Raw genomic sequence first — 26299 nt, forward strand, 5'->3', positions numbered from 1 at the left:
ACAGGGCTTAAATGTTGTTTCCCTTCTTGCAGTGACCTCCAAAGGCAATAGCAGTTTAATCACTAACAATTTTTCAAAAGTCTGTCCCCCATTGGCAATTCTCTCGTATTTTGATGTCCCCCATTAGCAATTTTTCCTAAGATCAACGCGGGGAGAGGGGAGACCTCAAAATACGAGAATTGCCAACAGGGGACACACTTCATGAAAATTGTTAAAGAGGGTTGATAACCACTTTTTGAGAGTTTGATAACCCCATTTAGAGGGTTGATAACCCCCTTTTAGAGACTTGATAACCACGTTTCGTCCCTCTCCAATGTTTTGATGTCTCCCACCCCTTTCTGAGAGTTTGATAACCCCATTTAGAGGGTTGATAACCCCCTTTTAGAGACTTGATAACCACGTTTCGTCCCTCTCCAATATTTTGATGTCTCCCATTGGCAATTTTTCCTCAAAACAAAAACTACCAAAATTGGAAGTTTTAAATAACTTGCAAGTTTCATGATTTTTATATGGGATTTGCTAGGGACCATCGCAGAAGGCATTTCGCGGTTGGGCTGTTGCATGTGAGAGCAGCCACACATGCTCTGAGGTGGCTGCTCTCACATGCAACAGCCCAATCTCAAAATGGCTTCTGCATGGTCCCTAGTAAAGCCCTTTTTAAATAGTTGGGAGAAAAAGGCAAATGACAGAAAACAGAATAGCTTTGTAAATAAACACTGTTGATATTTCCTTTAATTAACGTGATTACTTTGTAATTATGTCGATCCTTGTTTGGGCCGATTGCTGACTTTTTTTTTATTACTGCTTTTCTCTCCTTTTTCTTTTTAACCCAACTCCTATTTTCTCTTTTTCTTAACCTCGTCACTGTTTCTAATTTCATCCCTCTCTCTCTCTCTCTCTCTCTCTCTCTCTCTCTCTCTCTCTTTCTTCTTCTTTCAGTTTTTTTTTTCTGATCTGATGTGAGGAGATAATCAATTTGGGGCTGAACCATCTAAAATTGTGATGGGTTCGAAAGTGAAGGACTGTGTTTGTTAAAGATTTTTTTTTGGGGGTTTTGCTTTTGTTTGCTTTGAGATGGGAGGGTGTTTACCTTGTTTTAGATCGTATGATAAGGAAAATGAAGGGAAAAATAGTGTGAAGGGAGGATTTGAACTAGGGAATACAAATTTTGGTAAAGAGGGTTCAGTTGATTCATCTCATCACGTTACAAGGGTCAGCTCAGGTAGAATTTTCAATTTTTTTTCTTGTATTATTTTTATGGAATTGGGTTTTGTTCTATGTCCTTTGTTATGTTTTTTTTTTCATAATTTTCCCATATTGGTTTTTTTTTTTTTTTTTATAAATTGAAGATGGGTTATTATTTATTTAATCTGTTATCTGGGGTTTCTATTAGGGCATTGTTTGTAATTTTTAATTTTTGTTGCTACTGTCCAGTTGGTGTGTTTACTGAGTGTGCTGGTTTTTTGCTTTTAGCTTTTTCAGCTCAGGTAGAATTCTCAATTTTTTTTCTTATATTATTTTTATTGAATTGGGTTTTGTTCTATGCTCTTTGTTATGAACTTATGATTTTTTTTTATAATTTTCCCATATTGGGGTTTTTTTTTTCTTTTTGGATAAGTTGAAGATGGGTTGTTTATTATTTAATCTGTTCTCTGGGGTTTCTATTAGTGTGTTGTTTGCAATTTGTCTTTTTGTGGCTACTGTCTAGTTGGTGTGTTTACTGAGTGTGCTGGTTTTTTTGCTTTTAGATTTTATTCTGAGATTTTCATTGTGTACATTGTAGAATTTGTTTTTTTCTTTTCTTATTTGTTTCTGCTACTGTTCTATGAAGTTTGTGCTGAGAAGTGTTTTTTTAATTGGCTATACTTGAAAATTAGGACCTCATATTGACATGTTTTAGTTTTAGGGCAGTTTAGGATGGAGTCTAAATGTAGAGTGTGCAAATGTGAATGCGCAAATGTGAATGCCTTGGTTCTTGTTGCCCTTTTGTAATTGGTGTGATCAAATGTTTGTTCTATGTCATTTTTTGGCTCTCTCTCTCTCTCTCTCTCTCTCAATTTTTATGATTTGTTTTCATGATACAGACAAATCAAAGTCTCGGGGTGGTTCTGATTCTAAGAAGGAAACTTCAGTTCCCAAAGATGGGCCAACTGCACATATTGCTGCACAGACTTTTACGTTTCGAGAGCTTGCTTCTGCTACTAAGAACTTTAGGCAAGAGTGCCTTTTAGGTGAAGGAGGGTTTGGACGAGTGTATAAGGGTCGCTTGGAGAGCACAGGGCAGGTTAGTTGGGCTTTGAGATTAATTTGCATTTGGCATTTTATCAACTATGTTTACTACTTTACATCTCTGAGAACCATAACTTGTATGAATTTTGTCACTCTGATGGGATTATGTAATTATTGTACTCAATCCTTTTACCAATGAAATGTGATGTTTTTGGTTTGTTTGAGAGTGATGCAAAGTAATTATCTTGGCAGGTGGTTGCAGTAAAACAACTCGACAGGAATGGCCTTCAAGGGAATAGAGAATTTTTGGTGGAGGTTCTCATGCTCAGCCTCTTACACCATCCTAACCTTGTCAATTTGATCGGTTATTGTGCTGACGGGGACCAGCGTCTCCTCGTTTATGAGTTTATGCCATTGGGGTCTTTGGAGGATCATTTACATGGTTAGATGGCACTGCCCATATCATGTAAATAGTTGATTTATTCCATATATAAATCTCCTAGTTGAATTGTACACTATATATAGTTAAATGATACTGCCATTTAGGTCAGAATGGCCATTATACTGCTCATTCAAGATGATTATCTAGAGTTCTAATTGGTTTCTGTAGTCCTTTTTTGAGAAGGCTGTTGCAAGTTTGACATAATGCTAAGAGGTTTCTTAGGTTTGCATGTTCCTGCATAAAAACTGCATTATTTTCTATTAGCATGCACCCAAATATTGGCCTAGTATCTCAAATATTCCTTCCTAAGTTCTTATATTAATATAAACACATTATGAGTAAAGCCTTTTGCCTTTTAGGAGGTACACTGTAAGTTGAAACTATATATTGACTCTGTTCTGTCTCTTTGTATGAGTGAAACCTTCTTGAGCCAAACATGGGTATCATATATTTTATCAAGGATGATGGCCAACTTTAAGGTGGGCATGTTTGCTTTACCCCATGTCAGATTCTTCTGTACGGGTAATATTTAGCATTTTATAAGGAAATAAAGCATTGTATTTACTAAACCTATTTAAATTTTAAACATATTACTTGTTACAACCATTTGGTTATGTAAAAAAAATTAAAATTTGAGAACTGATTAAAATATTTTGATGAATCCGTGAATCTTTCTTTTTTAAGGTTTGTCGAATACGACACTTGATGTAAAAAAAATTAAAATCTGAGAATTGATTAAAATATTTTAACAAATCCTCGAATCTTTCTTTTTTAAGGTTTGCCGTATACGACACTTGATGCCCGTGTCAGATTTCAACATTCGTACCCGTACTGATGCAACATATGCTTTACACATTTGATAGCATGGTCTCATTGACCAACAATTGGTTGCAGACTACATGTTTGATTTATCTCTAGATGTCCTTCGTTGGAGTTTTTTTATTCCATGGCCTTGGCATTGGAACCCAAAGTTCCATATAGGTATAAGTTAACCAGGTTTACCTTTGCCGCTGCCATCAAAATTGAGCATTAAGACGACCAAGAGGGGAAAAGGCCCAAGAGATGAGGCCTTCGTGAGCGACAGGAAAATTAGAGGTTATCCACATTGAGATATAATGAACATAGAAAAAAGAACAAATACAAAAAACATTAGATGGCAGCTGCTCCCTGTAATACAACATTAGATGGAGGTTATTATGAGGGCTTTAGAAGAGGCTAATGTGTTCGCCATTCAAAAAAGGAGCCTATTATACACATGATTATGGAGGCAAGGATGATTGTTGGGATTACTGTGGAGTGCATCTAGAAGTGCTTGAATTTTATAGTTTAAATCATGATTGTAAATTTCCACCAAAACCAATACGAAACGATGTTTCGACCCCACTGCAATGATACCGAAATCGAAATGTAAATCGAAATTAAAATTGTAAGTGCATTAGTGGTATACTATATTAGTATGTGTTACATAATTATATTTATATGAATTACAAATGAAATATGGTGTGTATATTCTGTATAAATATTTATGTGAATTACTTGTAAAATCTGGTATGTACTGAATTAACCGACATTCACGGCAACACATGTCACCAGGAGTTCGATGTGATTATTATGGATGACTGTTTTGCTTATGTGATGGTTTCTAAGTGTGTATTTGTGCTTATTATAGCATTTCCTAAATTTCATCTTAAAATTCTATCATTTGCATATGTTTCCATACATTTCCGCGGTTTTACTGGATTTCTATTGAAATCTCTAACCTAAACTGAAACATTTTCATTTCTATGACGATCGGAACCAAAACCAAAACCAAACTTTAGAACCTTGGTTTACATTTTGCTGCTTTGTTTATTTGGTTGAGCAGAATATATAATTTTTTGGTTAGAATGACATTGGAGAAGAGAATTTATATTTTGGTAATGGTAGGATGAAAAGCCAAGAAACTATTTTATGGCATAGAATTCACATGGTAATCAATAGATTAACTGGGTGTGTAATTGGTGATTGGGAAGATATGAAAGTAAAATTAAAGGCTGTTATAATCTACCGCATGGAGGGGTAACAATCCAGTCACTAGATTCAAAGGGAAGAAAAGCGATGGAAGAGAACCAGGATGGGAGGGGGGAGGGAGGATATGAGGAAGAAAAGAGAAGAGAATAATGGGGAGGAAAAGTGTTTGTGCACAAGCATTTCATTTCTTTCATAAGTGGGAAAACCCAAAGAGACCCACACTTGAATCACTTAACGCACTTAAGTGTAAACATTGCATAATGTTGGGGAAATCCCCATGCTATTACAAATAAATCCCCAGTAAACCCGACAAATTGCATTTACAAGTGTACAATGATGGGCCTAGTGCATAAATGTCGCACATGCCCATCTTGCCAAAAACATCATGAAAGGTTGCTCAAACTATCGCTTTTGTAAAGATATCAGCCAATTGAGAGGTAGAACAAACAAATGGACTAACAATGAGCTTGGAAGTCACCTAATCCCAAACAAAATGACAATAAACTTCGATGTGCTTCTTTCTTTCACGAAACACTAGATTAGAGGCAATGTGAATATCAGCCTGCTTGCGCAATAAAGTTTCATCATAGAGACCTCAACACTCATCTCAGTCAGGAGGGAACGTAACCACATTAGCTCACTACATGCATGAGCCATGAATTTTTATTCAACTTCCGCAGATGATCGAGCAACTGATTGTTTCTTGCTCCACATTACGATATTGCTTTAATAAATTTACAGTAGTCGTTGGTTGATTTCCTATGAGTTGAAGATCCTGCCCATTCAGCGTCATAATATCCCATGATCTCCAGCTGCGCATGATTCTTATATAATGGACCTTTTCCTGGTGACCCCTTCTGATAGTGCACTATGCAGCGAGAAAATGATAAAGGTAGGGAGAATGTATGAATTGACTAGTCATACAGCCTATATGGATGTGTGCTGGACAAGTATATTAGCTTGCCAACTAATCTCTGATTTTTGGAAGGATCATGGAGAGGGGGTTGTAGTCTTGCTGAAGAGCTGATGATTAACTCCAAGAGAGCTATCAACCAGTTTTGCCTGCTAAACTTGTCCTTGAGAAGGTCTAAAACACACTTGTGTTGAGAAATGAAAATACCCTACTTGGAATGAGCAACTTCAATTCCTGGTGTTTTCTTTAGATACCTTAGGATCCTATGACCCGCTTCGATGTGTGTGGACCGAGGTGAGTGCATGAATTTGCTAACTACACTCACGTTATATGCAATATCTAGAGTAGTGATCGTGAGATAAATAAGCTTTCCTATCAACCTCCGTTATCCGTCTAGACAAGTCACAAAATCTCCCTATTGGTCTGCTTGTTTATGTCGTGATTCCATAGGACATTCTGCAGATTTTGCCCCTAGCTTTCATATTTCCTTCAACATGTCAAGAACATACTTTCATTGAGATATAAGGTACCTTGTTTTGGTCTTGCTACTTTATTACCCAAAAAAAAGGTTTCAGAGGGACGAGATATTTAATGTCAAATACTCGCTCAAGATAGTCTTTTAGATCCTGAATATCTCTCCCGTTTTAAGTTATTATGATTATGTCATCAGCATATACCACCAAAATTGTGGTGTTGTTTTGTTAAGTGTAATATCTCTAAAAACGAAGGAGAGGAAAATACATACTAAATTGACTTGACAAGCACTTCAATCTTCTCTTGAACTTCAAGGCTTCAAGTCAATCATAGATCATCTCTTCCTTTCTTTTGGCTTCACGAGGTCTCCATGAAATGCTCCAAGCCTTCATCTTCCTTTGGCTTCAAATGATCTTCTCCATTTGATTCATGCCATGATCCATGCAATGTCTTTTGTGTTTGATTACTTGAATCTCCGACACATGCATTTCAACATCAAACACATTAGAAATACAACACAAATCAACTTGTGTTTGGAATCATCAAAACATAGAAGATTGCCAAGGTGGGAACCATTGGGCTTACAATCTCCCCCTTTTTTATGATGACAACACACAAGGTGATTGCCATATTTAAGCACAATAAGCATAAAACATCTCCCCCTTTGTCATCACAAAAAAAAAGGGATGAAAGTTTAAACAGAAGGGATTAAAAATATACAATGTATAGCTCCCCTTTGTCAAGGAATGAAACAATCTAAAACTCCCCCTATTTAAAAAACAAAATTCAAAACAAGGAGGTTTAGAAACATAAATAGGGTTTTGAAAAATAACACAATTTCAAGCTTCCCCTAAATCAAATCTCCCCCTATTTGAAATACAAATAGAATATATGTGGGAGTCATCAAAATACATTGCCAAGGTAAAGATGTAACAATCTAAACAAAAACCTTGGGCATAAACACCAAAATCATAAAGATATTCAAGTTAAAACATGAGCCCCTAATCTAATGCAAAAGCATAGAAAACTAGGTTTGGGCCTTTGGAACCCACACCCATTTGGTTCCAAATGGTTTAGATTTACCTAAAGTGTTCTTTTCAACCCAAATCACTGTAATTTTAGGTAATAATCTAAACATACACTCATTTTTATAATGTCCTATTCTACCACAAAAATTGCATTTAGCACAACATGTAGAAAAACATACGGATTTACAAGAAGATTTATGATTTTCAAGTGTTTTCTTCTTTTCTTGCAAATCATGGTTTTCAAAAACCAATTTTTCATTTTCTTTCTCAAATGAATTGCATCTTTGAATCAAATCAAAATTAGTACTAATCAAGTTTTCATTCATTTGATTCAAAGCATCATTTTTGAGCGAAAAATTATCAATTTCCACTTTTAAAGAATCAATCTCTTTTTGCATGTTGGAAATTGAAATGTTGAAATCCTTTTCAATATTAAAAGACTTTAAATGCTCATTAGGATTCACAACACAATCATGTATATGAGATGCATTAAAATCTACAAAAGCAAAATGACAATCATGAGATTTATAGATATTTTCAAGTTTAACCCAAATTTCTTAAGCATTTTTACATTTTGAAATTTTCTCAATTACATGAGGAGACAACGAGCAACAAATGGCGATTAAAGCTTTAGCATTCAAATCAAGCCATTTGGAATCAATTTTCCCCCTTTTCTTTTTAGAAAAATCATTTTCAAGCACATCCAAAATATCATAATCTAATGATTCTAAAAAGAAACTCATACGAATTTTCTATTTATCAAAATTATTATCATAAAAAATAGGTGGATTGAAAATTGATTGGCTAAGATGAAAATCCATGGGTTTGGCAACGAAAATCTTTTTCTCTTTTAAATTTTTGAAAATTCAAAAATTCCTAAATAAGAGCCTTGTGCTCTGATACGAAGTGAAATCCCAGGAGTGATGGCAACCCAAGAGGGGGGGTGAATTGGGTTTAAAAATTTTTTGCCAAATAAAATGCGAAAACTAAAAACAATGGCAAATTAAAACCTTTAAGCACACAAATGAAAACAAATTACAAATGCACAAAGAGATAGAGAGAGAGAGAGAAATAGTGCACCCGAGACTTATAGTGGTTCGGTCACTACCAAGGACCTCCTCCACTCCACCAAGACTTCTTGGTGATTTCACTACGGATTCCCTTAATGGAGGGGAATCAACACAATTACAAAGATGGTTCGGCTACGCCTCGCAAGATTCACCACAAACCGAAGAAAGCTCCGCGTCTCCAACACTTAATCTTGAGATGGCTCCGCATCTCTTCGCACTCGCCAAATATATAATTGATCTTGAAGAAAGAAAACTAAAATCCCTTCAAGAGGGTTACACAAGATGGAAGAAAGATGTACAAATATAAGCCTAATTCTACTTCTTTGCTTAGAGATGAGAGAGACACTAAAACACTTTGATTTGATCTTTTAGATGTTCAAGATAATGCAAAAAGATGTTTTGGAAAAGTTTAGATAGTGTATATATAACCCATTTGAAAATATGACCGTTTGGGGGTAAAGTTGTAATAATCTGGGTTGAAAAAATCAAGCCCCACTAGCCCCAACGACTCTTTTGCCAGACCGGCGAGTTCGACCGAGCCACAACAGTCGCCCGCCCCTATCGGGCGCACTTTTTTATTTTCAAATTTCAAACCGTCGCGGTCGACCGGCCCCATGGCGGTCGCCCGACGAGAGCTACCTGTTCGATAAAAAATCGGCTCAAAACCTTTCCGCGGTCGTCTGGATCACCACGGTCGACGGGCCCGCTATTGAAAGTCAAGTGCTGGATTTCCAGCACGGCTTCCGCGGTCGTCCAGGAAGCCCCGGTCGACTGGCCCTGCATAAAATCTCATTTTTACTTTAAAATATCAGGGTCTTGGGTCATGGTCTTTGGGCTTTAATCCAAAGTTTTCAAATACATTTTTCTAATCTTTCAAATAGATTTTCAAGTTCATTTTAAAACATTGTTAAGTGCCTTTAACATCTCTAAAAACAAAAGAGAGGAAAATACATACTAAATTGACTTGACAAGCACTTCAATCTTCTCTTGAACTTTAAGGCTTCAAGCCAATCATGGATCATCTCTTCCTTTCTTTTGGCTTCATGAGGTCTTCATGAAATGCTCCAAGCCTTCATCTTCCTTTGGCTTCAAATGATCTTCTCCATTGATTCATGTCACGATCCATGCAATGTCCTTGACTTTTGTGTTTGATTACTTGAATCTCCAACACATGCAGTTCAACATCAAACACATTACAAATACAACACAAATCAACTTGTGTTTGGAATCATCAAAACATAGAAGATTGCCAAGGTGGGGACCATTGGGCTTACATGTTTCCATCTCTTTTAACAAAGACTAAATGATTTATACAACTTCACTTGAACTTGATTTTCAGCAATGCCGATCTAAATCTGTCAAACCAGGCACGAGAGATATATTACCTTCAATAGCCTACACACTTTTCCAGCCTCCCCATAGGCTGAAACCTTGGTGGAAGGTCCATGTAGACTTTCTCATGATGATCACCGTGAAGAAACGCATTCAAAATATCAAGCTAATGAAGAGGCTAATCTCTGTTTACAACCATAGTGGTAAGAGCACTCTGAGAGAGTTGATTTAGGCAACAAGAGAGAAAAGGTCTCTTGATTATCAATCCTGTATAACAGGGTAAACCCTCTCGCTACCAACAAGGCTTTGTGTCGTTCTATAGACCCATCCGGCTTGTGCTTCACAACGTACACCCATTTACATCTAACCACATGTTTGCTTGCAGCTAACTCTACCATATCTGATGTAGGATTTTTTTTTCTAGCCCTTTTATCTCCTCAATCATAGCTTCTTTCTGTTGTGGATGAGCTAAGCCATCTGAAACTCTAGTAGGAACAAATACGAAGGCAATGGAAGTGGTATGCTCCGTATGAAGGAAACAAAAGACTCTATTTTCTTTCTTTTTTTAAATGGAGACAAAAGACTCATTGTAGTCAAGGTTAGAAATTAGATGGTTAGTACAAGATCGCTTACCAGAAATTAGATGAGGAGTACAAGATCGCTTACGAATTAACTGGACCCAACAGCAGTGATGCATCCATAGTTCCCCTGTCAGCATAGCCAGTGTTTTCTCCATCAGTAGGGGCAGTATGAACACTAGATCTTCTGAGTCTCTAATACATATGAGGATTAAGATGCCAACACATCTCTCTATTGTGCCTTTTGTCCCACAACTCCAGTTCAGTTTATCCTTGTTAGTAGTTGGCATGTTTCCTTGGTTTCTTCCTCTGCTAGAGCTTCCACCTAATAGCGAAGTAAAATTGGAAACTAAGGTACATCGTTCGTGTAGAGTTACACTTCCCCTGTTATGCTTAGTATGGCTCTTGTGATAGCCTCACCTTTGACATAGTTGTAAACAGACTCTAGCGAAGGAAAGTATTCTTCCCAAGGATTTGAACCCTCTGTCACTCAGGATTAGGGTTCAATCCTGTTAGAGACTAAAAGATTCTCCTTTGTTCTGTTTTTTTCTTTATATCTTTTGGGCTAAGTGCAATAAGTTAGTAATGATCCAACTCTGCCCACTTTCTTCTGAGAGTAACATAGTATTCTTTACATGTCATCTCTGCTTGAGCAAGATTTTCTGTGTCTTGATGAAGCTAATAGACTCTAGCAATGTCGTACTTAAGTATGTTTGTGCTGCAATATTCTGCACTTCCTTTGTCGTGCGTAAGAATAGAAGACCCCTATTGATGCTAGGTTGTATAGACTTTAGCAGGCTACCGCTTTTCATAGTTAGGGTCATTCTCTTTAGGTTCATTGCTTTTCCCATTAATGTATCCGAACTTTGATCTGCTACCAATAAACATTCTGCAATTTCCTGTTCATGTATCCGAACTTTGATTTGTTACCAGTAAACATTCTTGCAGATTGTGACCATTCAAGGTAATTAAATCCACCCAATCGATCGGTGGTGATTTGGACACTAGAGTGATCCATTTGACTACTTCCTCGGGTCCAATTTGAACTAGAATGTCACTGAACATGCTCGAGGATGTGATATCAGGCATCATTTATCTCTAAACACTTGTTAAACATTTGCCAGGAGGTCTCAAAATCATTTCCAACCTATCCCACTTGCACATTACAGTTCACAACACCTGAAGAAGATAGGATAAAACTTTTTTGGCAAAGCGCACATCGTCGCTCGCAATTGCAATAGCACAAAAGAGATTCACGATCTCAAAAAATGTTTCATGATTGCAAAATGACATAACCAGCACATCTTTGCAGATCTGCACTACAATTCCACAGTGCATCCACACAGACTTCTTCAACCATAATTTCTCATAAAGGGGGACTTACCAGTCACAAGACGCGCATGCATGAGGGTCTGCCATAGGTGCCCTTGATATTTGATCCAACGACAACCTCTGAAAAAGTCGACCGTCGCTGGATCAAATATCAAGGACAGCGTCCCCATTATGCGCACTAACGCCCAAACACCATATAAAAGATTTATATATGTATGTGCAATAGTGAATGAATGCCCAATATGCGGGATCTTTGTGAGAATCAGTTCTGCCATACCTTGTCTCCTTCCCATCTTCTATCAGCCTATGGCATACATATAAAGGACAACTAAAAGTGCCTGGCTAGAAATAAATACATAACAGTTTGTTGTAAAATCCATTGCATCTAATTCAGTGTCCTCTCATATCACATTATACAAAGTGCAGTAATACTAAATCATGGTAATCCATTGCTTCTGAAGAGATTTCTTGTGTGTGTGAAAATGTTAGTTCAGAGACATGGGTTGCGTTCTCATGCAGTCTGAGAAAAAAGGTTTACTGTTTTGTTTACCATTTTACCCTTTTATTGGTTTTGCCTTCCTTTTTTTTCTTTACTTTTTTTTTGAATGGTTTGGTTTTGCCTACATTACTTTTGTGCAGTGCTGCTTTTACTTTTTGCTTGGACTTCCATTAGAAAGCTCCTAATATGTTTTTAAGACATATAGCTATGGCTTAGAAAAAATCCAACCGGAGTCCTTTGTTTCCAGTTTCTATAGAAGTCTTAAATTGAATATTCAGGTGGTTGCTACTTTTGCAAATCAACTATATAACTCAATCTGTCTCTTCTTTTCAGATATTCCACCTGACAAGGAGGCTCTAGACTGGAATACAAGGATGAAAATTGCAGCTGGGGCAGCAAAAGGCTTGGAATACTTGCATGATAAAGCAAACCCTCCTGTCATTTATAGGGACTTCAAATCATCCAACATTCTACTTGATGAAGGATTTCATCCAAAGCTGTCGGATTTTGGGCTTGCGAAACTTGGCCCTGTTGGTGATAAGACTCATGTCTCCACAAGAGTGATGGGAACATATGGCTATTGTGCTCCTGAGTATGCTATGACTGGACAACTCACGCTCAAGTCGGATGTTTACAGTTTCGGCGTGGTCTTCCTTGAGCTGATCACAGGACGCAAGGCAATCGACAACAACCGGGCTGCTGGAGAGCACAATCTGGTCGCATGGGTAAATTGTTTCTTGTGTTCCATTTCCATTTTCCTTTTGTGCGGATTTCATGTTAGAAGGCTTCTCGTGTATTTGACAATGGTTTTAAATTTCAGCCAAAATACCGAAATTTCCACCGAAACTTCGGATTTCAGCCAGGACCAAAACCGAAATTTATACCAAAATTTTAAAAATTTCGACCGATATTTAAGATATGCACCGAAATTTCCACCTAGCCGAAACCGAAATTTCAAACCTTGCATTTGACATCTGCCAACTTCATTAAGCTGCCCTCTAATGTGGGCAGACCGGCAGATACCAATATAATTTGGACATGTCAACAGTGTCAAGCTTGTCCAAACTCCAGCTCTAGGCTGGTCTTGGATAATGGGCAAGCTCTGCCCTTTTTTTAATTTTGTAATTATTTTCCTTTTAGTAGAGTTTTTATGAATCAGAAAAAGAAAAAAAAATCAATAGCACTGAGATTTTCATATTTAACCATATTTCCATCATAAGATTTCCTAAAAATGCGCTCAGTACTCATATACTGCAAGACCGCTTTTCTTTAAAAAAAAAACCCATAATGTTCTTGGCTCTAACAGTTAGTAACTTTAGGAATTATTAGGGCAACTGGTTGCCTTGTACATATTTTGAATTACATGCATACTCCACCTTCCAAAATTGAACTCTTAATGTGCAAGAGTAACTGATGTATCAAAAATATGTTCGTCATTCTTTCCCAACACTTGAGTATTTTAGTTCGGAAAATAATTCATGAAGTTGCGTCCATTCTTTTTTCATTTATTGAAAATGATGCTTATTTGCTTTCAATTATTGGGATTTGGTGTGCAGGCACGTCCACTGTTCAAAGACCGGAGGAAGTTCCCCAAAATGGCGGACCCACTATTGCAGGGCCGTTATCCAATGCGAGGACTATACCAAGCTCTTGCTGTTGCTGCAATGTGCTTGCAAGAGCAAGCTACAACTCGGCCTCTTATAGGGGATGTTGTGACTGCTCTATCATATTTAGCTTCCCAAAATTATGATACAAATGCAACTACTACTGGTCAAAGTAGTAGAGTTAGTCCATCCACACCAAGGGACAAGGATGACCGTAAGAATATGGGTGGTGGGCCCGATAACCAAGATGATGGGCGTGGTGTGCGACAAGGCGTCCAATCGCCACATCAGAATTCTCCTGATTTCAGACCCCGTGACCTTGTCCGAGGAGTGAGTATCGGTGCTGAAGGAGGCAGAGGCGAAAGTGGTGGTGGGTCCGGGAGGAAGTGGGGCTTGGAGGAATTGGAGAGACAGGAATCTCAGAGGGACAGCCCTGTTCATGCAGGGAAAGCAAGGGATGGTCAAAAGAATTTCAACAAAAACCCTGATAGAGAGCGTGCCGTAGCAGAGGCAAAAGTATGGGGTGAGAATTGGAGAGAGAGAAAGCGGGCAAATGCACTAGGCAGTTCTGATGGTACAAATGAGTAAATGAGAGGTAAATTCCAGTGCCTAAAATCTTAGTCATCATTGTATGTTATATTCTATTTTTTGTCATCTGCTTTGGAAGGAGAAAAAGTTAACCACAAAAGGAGTCAAAAGTATAGAAATGTAATTTTCCCCGAGTTGGGTTTTGATTTGGATATCCCATGATTCTACCTTTTTTCATATGATTTTCTTGTGCATGGATTTCAGAATAGTCATGTCTATGGTTTACACAGAAGTTCCGTCTCTGTTGCTCTTGAATGGGCTTGCCATCTTTTGGAAAGTGAATTAAATGATAAATTTTTGTCAATCAAGTGTATCTTATACTAGGACATGTACGAGCGGCTATGGTTTTATCTGAGGGACTTTTTATTACTTGTCTTCTGCATAATGAGTTTATGCGGGTGAAATATAACATGTGGGAATGATTACAAAGGTATCCACTGGGAGATGGAGAAAGGTGTGCTTATATTTACTTTTTTCCGAAGGAACTGTACCCTATTTTGCCGATGAGCATATCATTCACACACCCTATGTGAGAATTAGGACGATATCTTTTGCAGGAATTTTGTTTTCTTATGACATTCATTTGCAGACGGTGTTTGAAAAATTCTTTTAAAAGTTTTTCTTTCTTGACTTGTTTATTAGGAAACATTGTTAAAGTCAGAGTTTATTGTTTTCTAATCGTTCATCATAATACTGTTCATTAAATGATTTCTAAGTGCTTAACTTGAAAATCTTGTCCTAACTTTATTGTCGTCTTTACTTGCAGTCATGAGCATCTGTATTTACTTAAGACATTAATAGCTTTTCTGCTGCGCATACTACCATACTGTCCCGATTATACCGATCTATGTAAGTTCAGATTGCTTGAAGTTTTGCATACTGAGCATTTCTTTCACAATTTTCCATCCTATCTATCTGTCATTATCAAATAACCCTTCTGTTGATTTTTTCCCCCCTTTATAATCCTCACTTTTCATGACCCTAGATAGGAGAGAATGGAAGAAAATGATCCATGTAGACAAACCCAACTAGTGTCAGATTTAGACTTAAGTCAATTCGAGCCGGGTAGATCCTTTCACCTTCTTCATGAAAATTTTCTAAAGGATTCATTAGCAGACCGCTACTAGTTTGTGACAAAGGCTTAGTTGAGTTGAGTTGAGTTGAGTATAACCCTCACTTTTCGTGGTAAATTTTCTTGTTGATTTTTCCCATTAATCCAAGGGAATCCTCCTCCACCACTAGTGAATCAAGAAGAGATAAAGCTAGTAACTTCTGCTTCATTTGAGTCCTACCTTATGACATTTCTATTATCCTCTGGATTGTTCTAATACCAGTTGGTCGTGGATTTTCTTACTGCGACATTATAGTTTTGCTTAAGAGAGACATTAGGGTAAGAAGACCATTTAGGAGAAATGTAGTCAGTCCAAAATTGTTACAGATCTAAACCTTGTGGATTTACCCTTAGTAGTAAATACACTTGGACAAGCAACAAAGAAATCACCCAATCTTTTCCGCTTTCAGAAAAGGGAATTGGAAATGCATAGTCAGGCTGACAGGGATTCCATGTCAGCCGACATAGAATCCAGCTCGCTTTCTATCTCATAAGAAGCAGCACAAGTGAATGCACAGTCAACCCAGTTTGACGGAAAAAAAAACTATTTTCTACATCTTTTCTACAGAAACTAATGCAATTAAACGGAGCCTTAGTTCTTTTAGGGCCCGTTTGGATGCCGAGAAGATTTTGATTTGGATTTATCACATTTGCAGCCCTTTTTGCATTGTAATTTGGATCGGGTCAAATTCTTGGATTTCTAATTCAGCAGCTGACAGTGAAAAAAAAATCAGATTTCTAAGTTTGCTGTGGAAATAAGAAATTAGAAATCCACAGATGTGGCAGTTTCCTTCACCCTCTTTGCTCCTCAACCTCTCCCCCTCAACTAGAAAGTACCCCCTACCCTCTCTGTCTCCCTCTACATGAGCTGCTTGATATATTCAATTTGTATTCAAAACTCAATTTCAAATCCAAATACAAAATGGGAAGTATCCAAACGGGCACTTAGTTCCTTTTGAAATGAAGATGACTTGAGAGGACCAGCATTTTTTATTTTTTTTTCATTTTAAACTAGCTTGGCTTTCTAACAAGGACTTCCAACCTTTCACGGTCCACTGGATTTATACTATACTGTAAACTTAAGGGCCGTTTGGATACGCAGATTTTAGAATCTTGGATTTCTTCAGAATATTCCATGAATATTTTTTTCCACAGTCACCAAACACAACCTCATGTGAATTTTAGGCCAGGAAATAGAAAAATAAGGAAGAAATTGGTTCTCTAGATAGGCTACAGAAGCTTGGCTCTGTGACTGAATAGGGCAAACTTAGACTAACAAAAAAGAATGGTCATTTATAAATGATCAGGACCGCACATTTTGGAGATATAGATCTGAAGCAGATTTATCTCAGAATATTTTGTAAGGGCAAAGGATGGAGCTCTAGCTCAAGGGTATGTGGCAGACTTTAACGCTTTTTACAGTCAATTCATGGTTAAAGTGATGCGAAATATCCCACAGGGGGTGCGAATTAATCAGTGCCCAATGGCCCTTTCCACTAAGCACGCATGAAAAGTTTTCCCCGAGTCATCGCCATTTTAGTTCATCAAGATGAGATTATCTTGCTAATTTATCTTAAAAAATTTGTTTAATCTTTTCTGGCATACATGCAAGTTGATTAAGGGCTTAAGGCAAGGAAGAATACTTAATCCTTGTAAGGAAGTACATAAGTGAGAGTTGAAAAGAAGGCTTCTGCAGGACAAGTGTAACTATACAAAGATCTAAGGTTGATCCCCAAATAAGAAATTCTCATCTTTCAACTCTACACCAATGATCTGGAGTGTGCTTTCTCCCTCAGGAGATTTTATTTTTTTTAATTTCTAGGAGGGAAATGACATGGTTTAAAGCTTATTTAGAGGGGTATCATTATAAATTGAATTCCCGATAAACTGTTGATGACTGATTCATAAAGAAGCTCAAGACAGAGAGCCAGATTAGCTAGTTTTTCTTCCTTTTTATTGATAAAAGAGGTAAAAATAAAATTACACCCCACAATAAACAGAATAATAAAGGAAATGCAACAGAATTAACAATATATTATTTATATTATCCCCAGTCTGGATTCATATCAACCCCAGGGGAGATGATACATACATTCCGAGCCATCGGATTGACCTATATACAGTGATTGTACCTACATTCCGAGCCATCGGATTGAACTATATACAGAAATTTCTACCTTCGGCCCATTGGGAGAATTTTCATGGTCACTTTTTTTTAATTTTTAATTTTTTTTCATGGTCAATGTCTCAGAAAGGTTTGCAGAAACAGGCGCCTAATTGTTCAGCCCCATGTGATTAATCCACGATTAATACTAAACAGAGCTCTGACTAATACCTGTTTGAGATTTTAGTCTCAAGACTGAGGTAACAGGATCCCTTGAGATGACAAAATTTCCATTGAGATCCATGCTATCCTTTATCATACTGTTATCCATTACAATTCTGCAAGAACCCCATGTATCAGCTTGTAGCTCAACTCCAAAGTACACTAAATGGTCGGAGATACTGTTGCCTTTCACAGACCTACAAAACCCACATGGTGAGAAGCAGGGCAATGTTTTTTTTTTTTTTTTTTTTGAATGGTGAAGCTGGGCAGTGTTGCTTATCATGATGGAAACATGGGGGAGAAAGATTGATACCTGCTACAAGATGGGTCTTCGCCGGAATCATCACAAACCTTCTCAACTGCATACACTAGGGTTCCCAATCCAATGTCGTGGAGCCACACCTGAAATTTCATGGAACACTATAGAGGTCTAGGGGTGAAATGAAATTATAAGGAAAAAGATAACAAGAAAGACAATGGCGGGGAGGACAAACTGTAAAATATGTTCAAAATGTACTTTTCCTATTTATAGATTCGTATGCTACAGGACATATTTAATGTTTTATAAGCGTAGATTTACCTCTGTTGGGAAGTGATGATACGTCTTCTGGGGGAAACAAGTATAGTATGGAGGTAAATGTGGCACCATGTCATGATTATTGGTGACTCGAATTGTATTTGGAACCTGTTCGCTGAAATAAGTTGCAAAAGCTGAATTGCCAATACGTGGCTGTCCAAACGTTATAACCTCAACATTCTGCTCTCCATGATTAACCTGGAAATAATCAATAATAACATTGAATCTCCCTTCAATGCAATGTAATTACAATTTTATGTTATAAATAATGCCAATGAACAATTCATAGACTAGGAACTTTCATGATAATCAATGAATAACATCTAAAAATCTGACAAAAAATACAAAAACCAACTATGCAAGGGCGTGATAAATCAGAAATTGTCTCATAACTCCAAAACAGAAAGACAAAGCCAGTGGGGAAATTGAAATTCTTCAGGGAACTGAAAATGCTGTCCTGATAGAACTTGGAAGCCATGAATATTATCCGTGCATGGCTTCAAGACTGTAATGGGTGTGCCTCACAAGCAGAAGAGAAATGAGAGAAAAAAAGAGGGTTCCCACATTTTCACGGTTCACCCTAAAAAGCAAAACAGAAAACGTGATATCATTTCATTTAGAACTATCAGCTCCACTAAGAACAGAGAGAGAGAGAGAGAGAGAGGGTTCCCTCATTTTCAAGACTATCAGCTCCACTAAGAGAGAGAGAGAGAGAGAGGAGAGGGTTCCCTCATTTTCAAGCTTCACCCTTAAAAGCAAAACAGAGAAGGCGAAATCATTCCATTTAGAACTATCAGCTCTACTAAGAATCTAAACCACCTAACGTGGTATTAGTCTTTAATGCCACAAATGTGAAAGAGTCACGCAATCTTTAGATGATAGGGACTTCATAAGACTATGGCCATGGCTCAGTCAAGAAGATATACGTGCATGCAAGCATCTACATATATTCTTTTATCTGCGCTCGAATGCAGGAAACAAGGGTGGGCCCACATTTTTTGGGTGATCCTAAGCATTCATTTGAAAAGGCCCATCATAGATGGGGTGTGTACCAAAAATCAGCTAATTGGATCATCTTAGGTGCCCATTTGTCGTCGTGGTGGTTTTTTTTGGGAGCCGGGGGGGGGGGGGGGGGGGCAGGTACTGTTTGTCCACAAATCTGCCCATTTTTTCACCCCACAAATGGAAGGGTTAGGATGACCAATGGAGCTGATTGTTGGTACACACCCCATCCATGATGGGGCCTTTCAAATGAATGCATATATATATATATATATATATATATATATATATATATATATATATATAAAGTGTGTGTGTGTGTGTGTGTGTGTGTGTGTGTGTGTGTGTATCAAGCATAACCCCTAACATCATGCAATCACAGCCCACTGGAATTCATCGATATCTGACCATATCATTCTAAATAAAATAAAAGAACAAAATGAAGATTCTTTTTTTTTTTTTTGAAATGAAGAATAAAATGAAGCTTTAAGATGTCAGTATGCTACAAATCAAGTAAATAAATGAATATATATATTCTCGAGGCAGTGTTTCGTGATATTTACAGTAAGATCAAGGGCACAAAAGGAAGCCATTGCCCCTCCCATTGAATGCCCTGTAATCATGATGCCTATATCCCCATATAATTTTTTAGCTCTTTCAACAGCTTGCAGAACCCCAGGACGTACAGTTGTGTTATGGTAAGCAGAATAAAATCCATGGTGCACCTGCATCCAAAAATCAGTGCATGAGCACCAGCAATGGATAATCACTGTGATGTTAGGCCATTGAAGCATAAACTCAAAAAAAACCCTTTAAATTGCACACCATCGCAATTTAGAGTGTTTTTTTTTGGGGGGTAAAAACCCTCATTTTCAAAAAAAAAAAAAAAAAGTTGCACACCATCGCATCCGGCATTCCTGGGTAGTTTAAGTCAAGCTGTTTCCAAAACAGGTCTTCAATCCAATTCTGTATACTGCTCAAATGTTTAAAAAAAAAAGCAATTAATTGATAGAGAAAACTATGTGATTTACAAATATTCAGAACTTAGAATCAATCCAAAATAATTACTTTAAAAAAATCAGTTTTGTTTGGAAACTGAATCAATTTAGAATTTTGCCGTGACCTAACAAAGATCCCCAGTTCGAATCATACCCAAAATGTCTATAGAAATTAATCTCACGATTGATAATTTCAATATTGCATAACATGAATACCAAAACCCAGAACGTCACACAAGGAAGCCATTGAAGAGAGTAATAAGGAGCTAATTAGAATATTATAAGAGAGAAGGAGAGAAGAGAAACAAGGAAAGAGAAAGAATGAGGGGAGGAGGACACACCCTGACACAAGAGGGGCTTCTTTTCACATTTTTTCCCAAAATTTTTTCTAGGGCTTCCTTCGTTAGGGTGTGTTTGGTTGCAAAATATCCCGACTTCTCTCTGGGACTTTTTGTTCAATTTTTAAAAGCCACATAAGCAAAATGCACCACTTGGTTGCCATTTTTGCATTTTAAAACCCCAGATTTCTACAGGATTGTCGGGTGAATATCAGGTTCCGTAGCATCTCAGTTCCGGCACAATAATGCAAAATCGGGGATCTTTTTCAAGTAAAACCCCCTGATTTACTTGTGCCTACATCTTGTCATCTCATAGCAGACAAAAACCCGGTCCCTTGCAATCACGAGTCATTGCCATGATACAAGGTAGGTCAACCCAGGAAAACCCAAATCTAATCCTCTCTCTCTACCGTGGCGTAAGATCATTCAACTAAGAAAAAAAGGAGATGAAAGCAAGGACAATGAGAGAGAGAACTGGGTCTTCTCTACAATTTCTAGTCTCAGAAAATGGGAATGAAACCCTTTCTCCCCCAAAATCGCACTTGCCATGAAAATGGGAATGAAACCCTTCTTCTCCTTGCAAAATCCCCTTTTATCACAGGAAAAAACAGAACGAGATTTTTCAGTATGTGGATATGATTTAATGTAAGGAAATTAAGGAAAGATACTTCTCTCGTTAGTTTTGAGCACCAATGAGTGACTTTTATGTGTGTGACACGAGATGGATGATTGCAGTTAACTACGTAAGCCCTATTTTTGTTTCCATTTAAATTGCCATCCATTTTCAGGGTCTAATTCTGATTTTTTTTAATTTACAATAATAAAAAGAGGAATGATAGATGCAAGGGCCCTCTTTATGCAAGGGCTAAAGAAGGGCCACATCATTAAGGGCAACCGAATTCAGTTTCTCAACCGACTTTAAAAATGATGTGGATCTATTCAAGGGCCCTTCTCTATTGCAAAGATCATTCCTCTAATAAAAAATATACTTTCTATAGCCATATCCAGCTCGTTTTCATTTTTTTCCAGTAAACAGTGAACAGATTGCTTGCTGGAGAACATTGGGCACCAAATGGGTATGGCATGGACAAAACAACTATTGATAATTCAAAACAGGTACTGCATTGTAATAAATATTTTCAACGGAAACAAAATTAAAAAACATCATTGGCTTTCCCACTGCTTTTTCAACAATAGACAAGTGTCGCAAAGCACCTGTTTTCAAGCTCAACTGGATCTTTCACCAAATTTATTTCCTAGCAATAAGCTTCTATATTTGGTTTTTCTTTCGAAAAACTATTCCTTATTTGGTATGCTACATAAAAGAAGGAAATAGTTGACATAGTTGCTGTAATTAGGATTTTTCTTCAATTCATGAGATTTACACCTTTTTTCTCTTTCTTTAAAGTTTAGTCTGATTGAAAGGTGGCATGATTACAAAACCTTCACATCATTCACAATTGAAATCTAAAAGAAGAACAGATGTTATTAGGGGGGGGGAGGGATAGAAAAACACATGCTTAAACCTAACTTCATAAAAATGGCAGATATAGTTACAAGATCTTCGAAGAAACGTTCTCCTCGCACCTTCCCAGGATCTGTAAAACATAAGTCCCAAACCTTTCTAATTCCCCCAACCTTTCTAATTCTATACTTCCATGACTACCATCTTCTCAAAACTTATGTGGCATATATATTAGGGTCAGTGTAAGAAAGAACAAGAATAAGAGGGTGACATAAACCATTCAAAGAGAGAGAGAGAGAGAGAGGGGTCACATAAAGTCATGCCTGTGTTCCTGGGTACCCCTAAATGCAATGATAATGGCATTAAGATCTTGATCCACCCCAACAAATGCCTGCATCGATAGTTTACAATAGTTTAAGAGCTTACATATTAACAAGTAGCAGTAGAACTAAATATAATGCCATTGCACTGAAGGTTTATGTACTTTTAAATCACTGTTTAAAAACTCCCCGAGTCAACCATCGACTCAGTCTTGGTCCTAGTGAGTCAAACCAAAATCACTTTGACTCGCCTCAGCCAATAGTAAAACCTGCCGCATCTATCATTGACATGCACAAGCCGACTCGGTTTTACCCAGTGTGACTTTGAACAAGTTTTAAACACTGGATTTAGTAATAAAGCATGTCCACATTAATTCTTTTAAAAGCAACTTTGAAATGAGAATGCACCTGTAAGCAGGATTGGACATCAACTATCAGCTCTATCATCTCAAACCCCTGCACAATATAGAACAATTATTAGGTAACCAACCATTAGGAAGGAGAGCAACATCTTTCAGCCAAGGTTTTAAATTTCAGTAGGACTGAAACCGAAGAAGAATTTCTTTTTCAAATTTCAGTCATTTCGGCCAAAATTTTTAACATTTCGGCCAAAATCCGAAATTTTCAGATTTCAGTCCCAACCGAAATCCGAAACTTCGGACGAAATTTAAAACCATGCTTCCAGCCACAAGTAAAATCCCACATTACACGCTTACGCTTAGACAATTAAAAAAGAGATGGAAAAAAGTAATGAAAGTAAAATTACTTTAGTCATATCATTGCACCGTGAGCAGGTCCAAGTAACTAGTGCTGTTAGATCTGACATGTACACCTTCAAAACACATAAGCAAGCCACCAGGGCCACTACAGGTAAGTGAATCTTCTTAAGACAATTAAATAATGTAATGAATAAGTTGACTGTTAACAAGGTTTAAAATTTCATTTTCGGTTTCGGACATAGGCAAAACCGAAATTTTGGGCGAAATTCGTTTAAAAAAAACAAATTTCATTATTGTGCCGAAATTTCGGTAACTTCAGCCGAAATTTTGGATTTATGTACTTTCGGTGTCGCTCCCAACCAAAATCTGAAATTTTAGGATTTTGGCCGAAATTTCGGATTTATCTACTTTCGGTGTCGGTCCCAACCGAAATCTGAAATTTTGGCATTTCGGCCGAAATTTAAAACCATGACCATTAAAATGACACCTATTACCAAACTTAATTAAACAACCAAGTCACAGCTATTAAAATGGCAAACCACTTCAACAGAAGCAAGAAGAATCCAAGAAGTCTAAAAAGCAACGCATCGGAAATTTATTGATGTTTGACAATTGGAGATTGCGTATAGACCAAGAATTCAAATTCTCCCAAAAAGTGTAGCCCCTCAACATGTTAAGAGATTTGTATGAACCTTACCGCAGAAGCATACTCCACAAGTATGTTGGCAAGAGTGTGATTGTACATAGGGAAATGATGATCATGCTTGACCTTAATCTCTGCAACCATGAGGAATTTTGATTTAATCACAGTTGACAATTTGAAAAACATTTGGAATTTTTCCAATATAATATATAAGTAAATAACAGATTTGAAAAAGATGTATCAATGGGAAAACATCTGATTGTCACCTTTTGGAGGTCAAATAAATTATATCTATTGGAAACCATCACTCATGTAAATTAATCCATCAAATTATGTGATTCCAAGTTGGCAATCCATGCTTTAAGATATAAGCTACATGTGCACACAAAACACCTATGATATATCCCTTCTTTTGAGATCAAATTTCAATGAGTCAAAAAAAATAAAAATAAATAAATAAATGAGTAAAAGGACCCATCATAGTTATTCGAAGGCATAAACATCTAAGGCCCAAAACCTTATATAATCTCTGACAATGAGATCGAACCATAAATCATGGTAGTGCTATTAGGGTTTCCTCATTGACCCTGTCAACAAATGCAAGTACGCACACTCACATGTGGATGGATAGTACGTCTCTTGTGTGATCGGGAATCATCACCACCATCCCAAATATGACAATTGTAAAGTGAGTTGTTCCAACTCACCCTTAACCGTGATACCTAATTGGTCTATAGATTCTTAGAGGAACAACCCTACAAATGTTATCTGTAACAATCCCCTATTATGTTCCCAAAGGACACATACTCCCATTAAACTTTAGTTTAATGGGATTATTAGGAGGTAGTTGTCACCATGGTTTTGGGTTTGGTACGTGCAGGCCGGTTTCATTTTTAGTAGGTTATTAACTACTGGAGCAAAGAAAAGGTTGGATCAAGAAAAGGGGGGACTACGAAACAAACTTATAGTTGAAAGACGACTAAAAGGACCACGAATTCCAACAATTCACTCACACCAGATATCTTTTGATCCAGGTAGTGCCTGGGAGTCTAGGACATCCTTGTTAGTGTCATCGTAAGCATGCACTGAAATCTCCAACGGCACTAGGCAGTACTCCCTAAAACAAGCAAAGGAAATAGAAAGGGAAAAAGAAAAGACTGGCCAGGAATTGAGAATCAAGAGGCGCTGCTAAAAAATAGTCGGGTGGCCATCAGGCTCATCACTAAGGGGGAGATGTGACAAATGAGAGAGGGGAGGAGGATGAGAGGGAAGATAGTCCACTTAGCATTTTGTTTCCATTAGCCAATCGAATTATGTCAATCCTGAATTCCATAATCAATTTGCATATCTAAATTACGGCCACTACTTGATCCATTTTTCTCTACAGAAACGAGATACAGTTAAAGAATGCTAGAACAATAAATTGCTACAAGTGAAGCAACTTAAAACTAATAATGGAAGTTACAATAGTTTCTATGTCTACCTCTAGGGAAAATTTTATGAAGCAAAGTAGCACAGGTTACATTGATAAACCTTTAGGAAAAAAAGGGAGTAAGCACAATTCAGATCGCAAAGCATATTCAAGAGCATAATCGACAATCGCTATTTTACCTCCCCCTCCGGATACCACGAATAAACAGATCAAAACTGCCACCTTTAAAAATCGGAAACGTTCCATAACCTGCCAAAGATTGAAGAACAAATGTCAAAAATAAAAATAAAAAGGTAAAAATATAAAAATTCACAGCATGGAAATGGCCTCTTTTATGTTTTGGGGTTTTTTACATTTAACAAAGAAACTCAAAATCAACAGACTAATAACACAGAACCAACCAACTAATCAATAATTCGCAACAATGAAATTGTAACATTAAGGCCCTGTTTGGATTGCAATAAAAACACTTCTCATGGAAATATTTTTTCTTGGGATATTGTTATGATTAATTTAGAGGGATAACATCATAATAAATTTAAGATCTATCTACATGAAAATTGAAATTGGCTGGTTCAATTTATGTTTTTTCATGCCTAAAATAAGTAGGAATTTTAGAAATATTTTTCCTTTCCAAAATTTTCCAGAAAATTCCTGCAATCCAAACAGGGCCTGAAGGGTATCTTGCTGAAAAAGCCGAATTAGGAAAAAAATAACAAGATTCTCGTTTCAGTGTCATTAAAAAAGGAAATTAATAAGCAATAATGAGAGAGGGAGCTAAAATTTTCTTTAGAGGGAAATACCTGCGTAATTTGTGAGTATTGGGGTTTTGAGGAATCAGACGCTACAAAAAAAAAACCCTAATTTCTTCAGCGAAACTGAATTCCGTTTTTTGTTTCGGGGATGAAGGGAAGAGGGTCTGAATCTCTGAATATATATATATATATATATATATATAGAGAGAGAGAGAGAGAGAGTCCCCCTCAACAAAGTACAAACCCCCTTTTCTTTTCTGGTTTCGTATTGCTGGAGACCGGCGTAGAGAATAAAATCGAATATACCGAAATCGTCCTTTTTTATTCTACTGATATTAGCACGGCTGTGTTTTAATAATTGCACATAATTATGCTTGTCTTTTCTTTTTTAATTGGCTTCTGAAAGCTTTTTAGAGCTGTAAATCTGTAATAACCTTTGACGGCTGTTCAGAGCATAAAAGACAAGTTGAGCTAGTGCTATTTTTAAAAGACATAATGCCACTATTAGTGGTCT

General features: G+C 37.1%; 2 protein-coding genes across 3 annotated transcripts; one reads left to right on the top strand and one right to left on the bottom strand.

Annotated features, from left to right (window-relative positions):
* Positions 1-859: 859 nt before the first annotated feature.
* Positions 860-14305, top strand: LOC143881379 (serine/threonine-protein kinase PBL27-like). Its single transcript, XM_077384417.1, has 5 exons — positions 860-1222; positions 2085-2284; positions 2482-2671; positions 12241-12632; positions 13464-14305. The coding sequence occupies exons 1-5, from the start codon at positions 1075-1077 to the stop codon at positions 14097-14099; spliced, it is 1566 nt and encodes a 521-aa protein (XP_077240532.1). The 5' UTR covers positions 860-1074; the 3' UTR covers positions 14100-14305.
* Positions 14306-17215: 2910 nt separating this feature from the next.
* LOC143881380 (putative feruloyl esterase A) lies at positions 17216-25992 on the bottom strand. 2 transcript variants are annotated; one of them, XM_077384418.1, is made up of 11 exons: positions 25834-25992; positions 25210-25279; positions 23653-23732; positions 23003-23068; positions 22645-22692; positions 22228-22307; positions 20016-20088; positions 19679-19840; positions 18117-18311; positions 17850-17938; positions 17216-17733 (listed from the first exon to the last, which is right to left on the bottom strand). In XM_077384418.1, exons 2-11 carry the CDS (start codon positions 25274-25276, stop codon positions 17523-17525), a joined length of 1071 nt encoding a protein of 356 aa, XP_077240533.1. In that variant the 5' UTR covers positions 25277-25279; positions 25834-25992; the 3' UTR covers positions 17216-17522. The 2 variants fall into 2 exon arrangements, with proteins under 2 accessions (XP_077240533.1, XP_077240534.1); XM_077384419.1 differs by having other exon boundaries at positions 22240-22307; positions 25834-25991.
* Between the last annotated feature and the right edge of the window lie 307 nt (positions 25993-26299).

The sequence above is a fragment of the Tasmannia lanceolata genome, unplaced genomic scaffold (assembly GCF_043159265.1).
Source record: "Tasmannia lanceolata isolate RefF3 unplaced genomic scaffold, GAP_Taslan_0.1 ptg000007l, whole genome shotgun sequence".
Classification (NCBI taxonomy): Eukaryota; Viridiplantae; Streptophyta; class Magnoliopsida; order Canellales; family Winteraceae; genus Tasmannia; species Tasmannia lanceolata.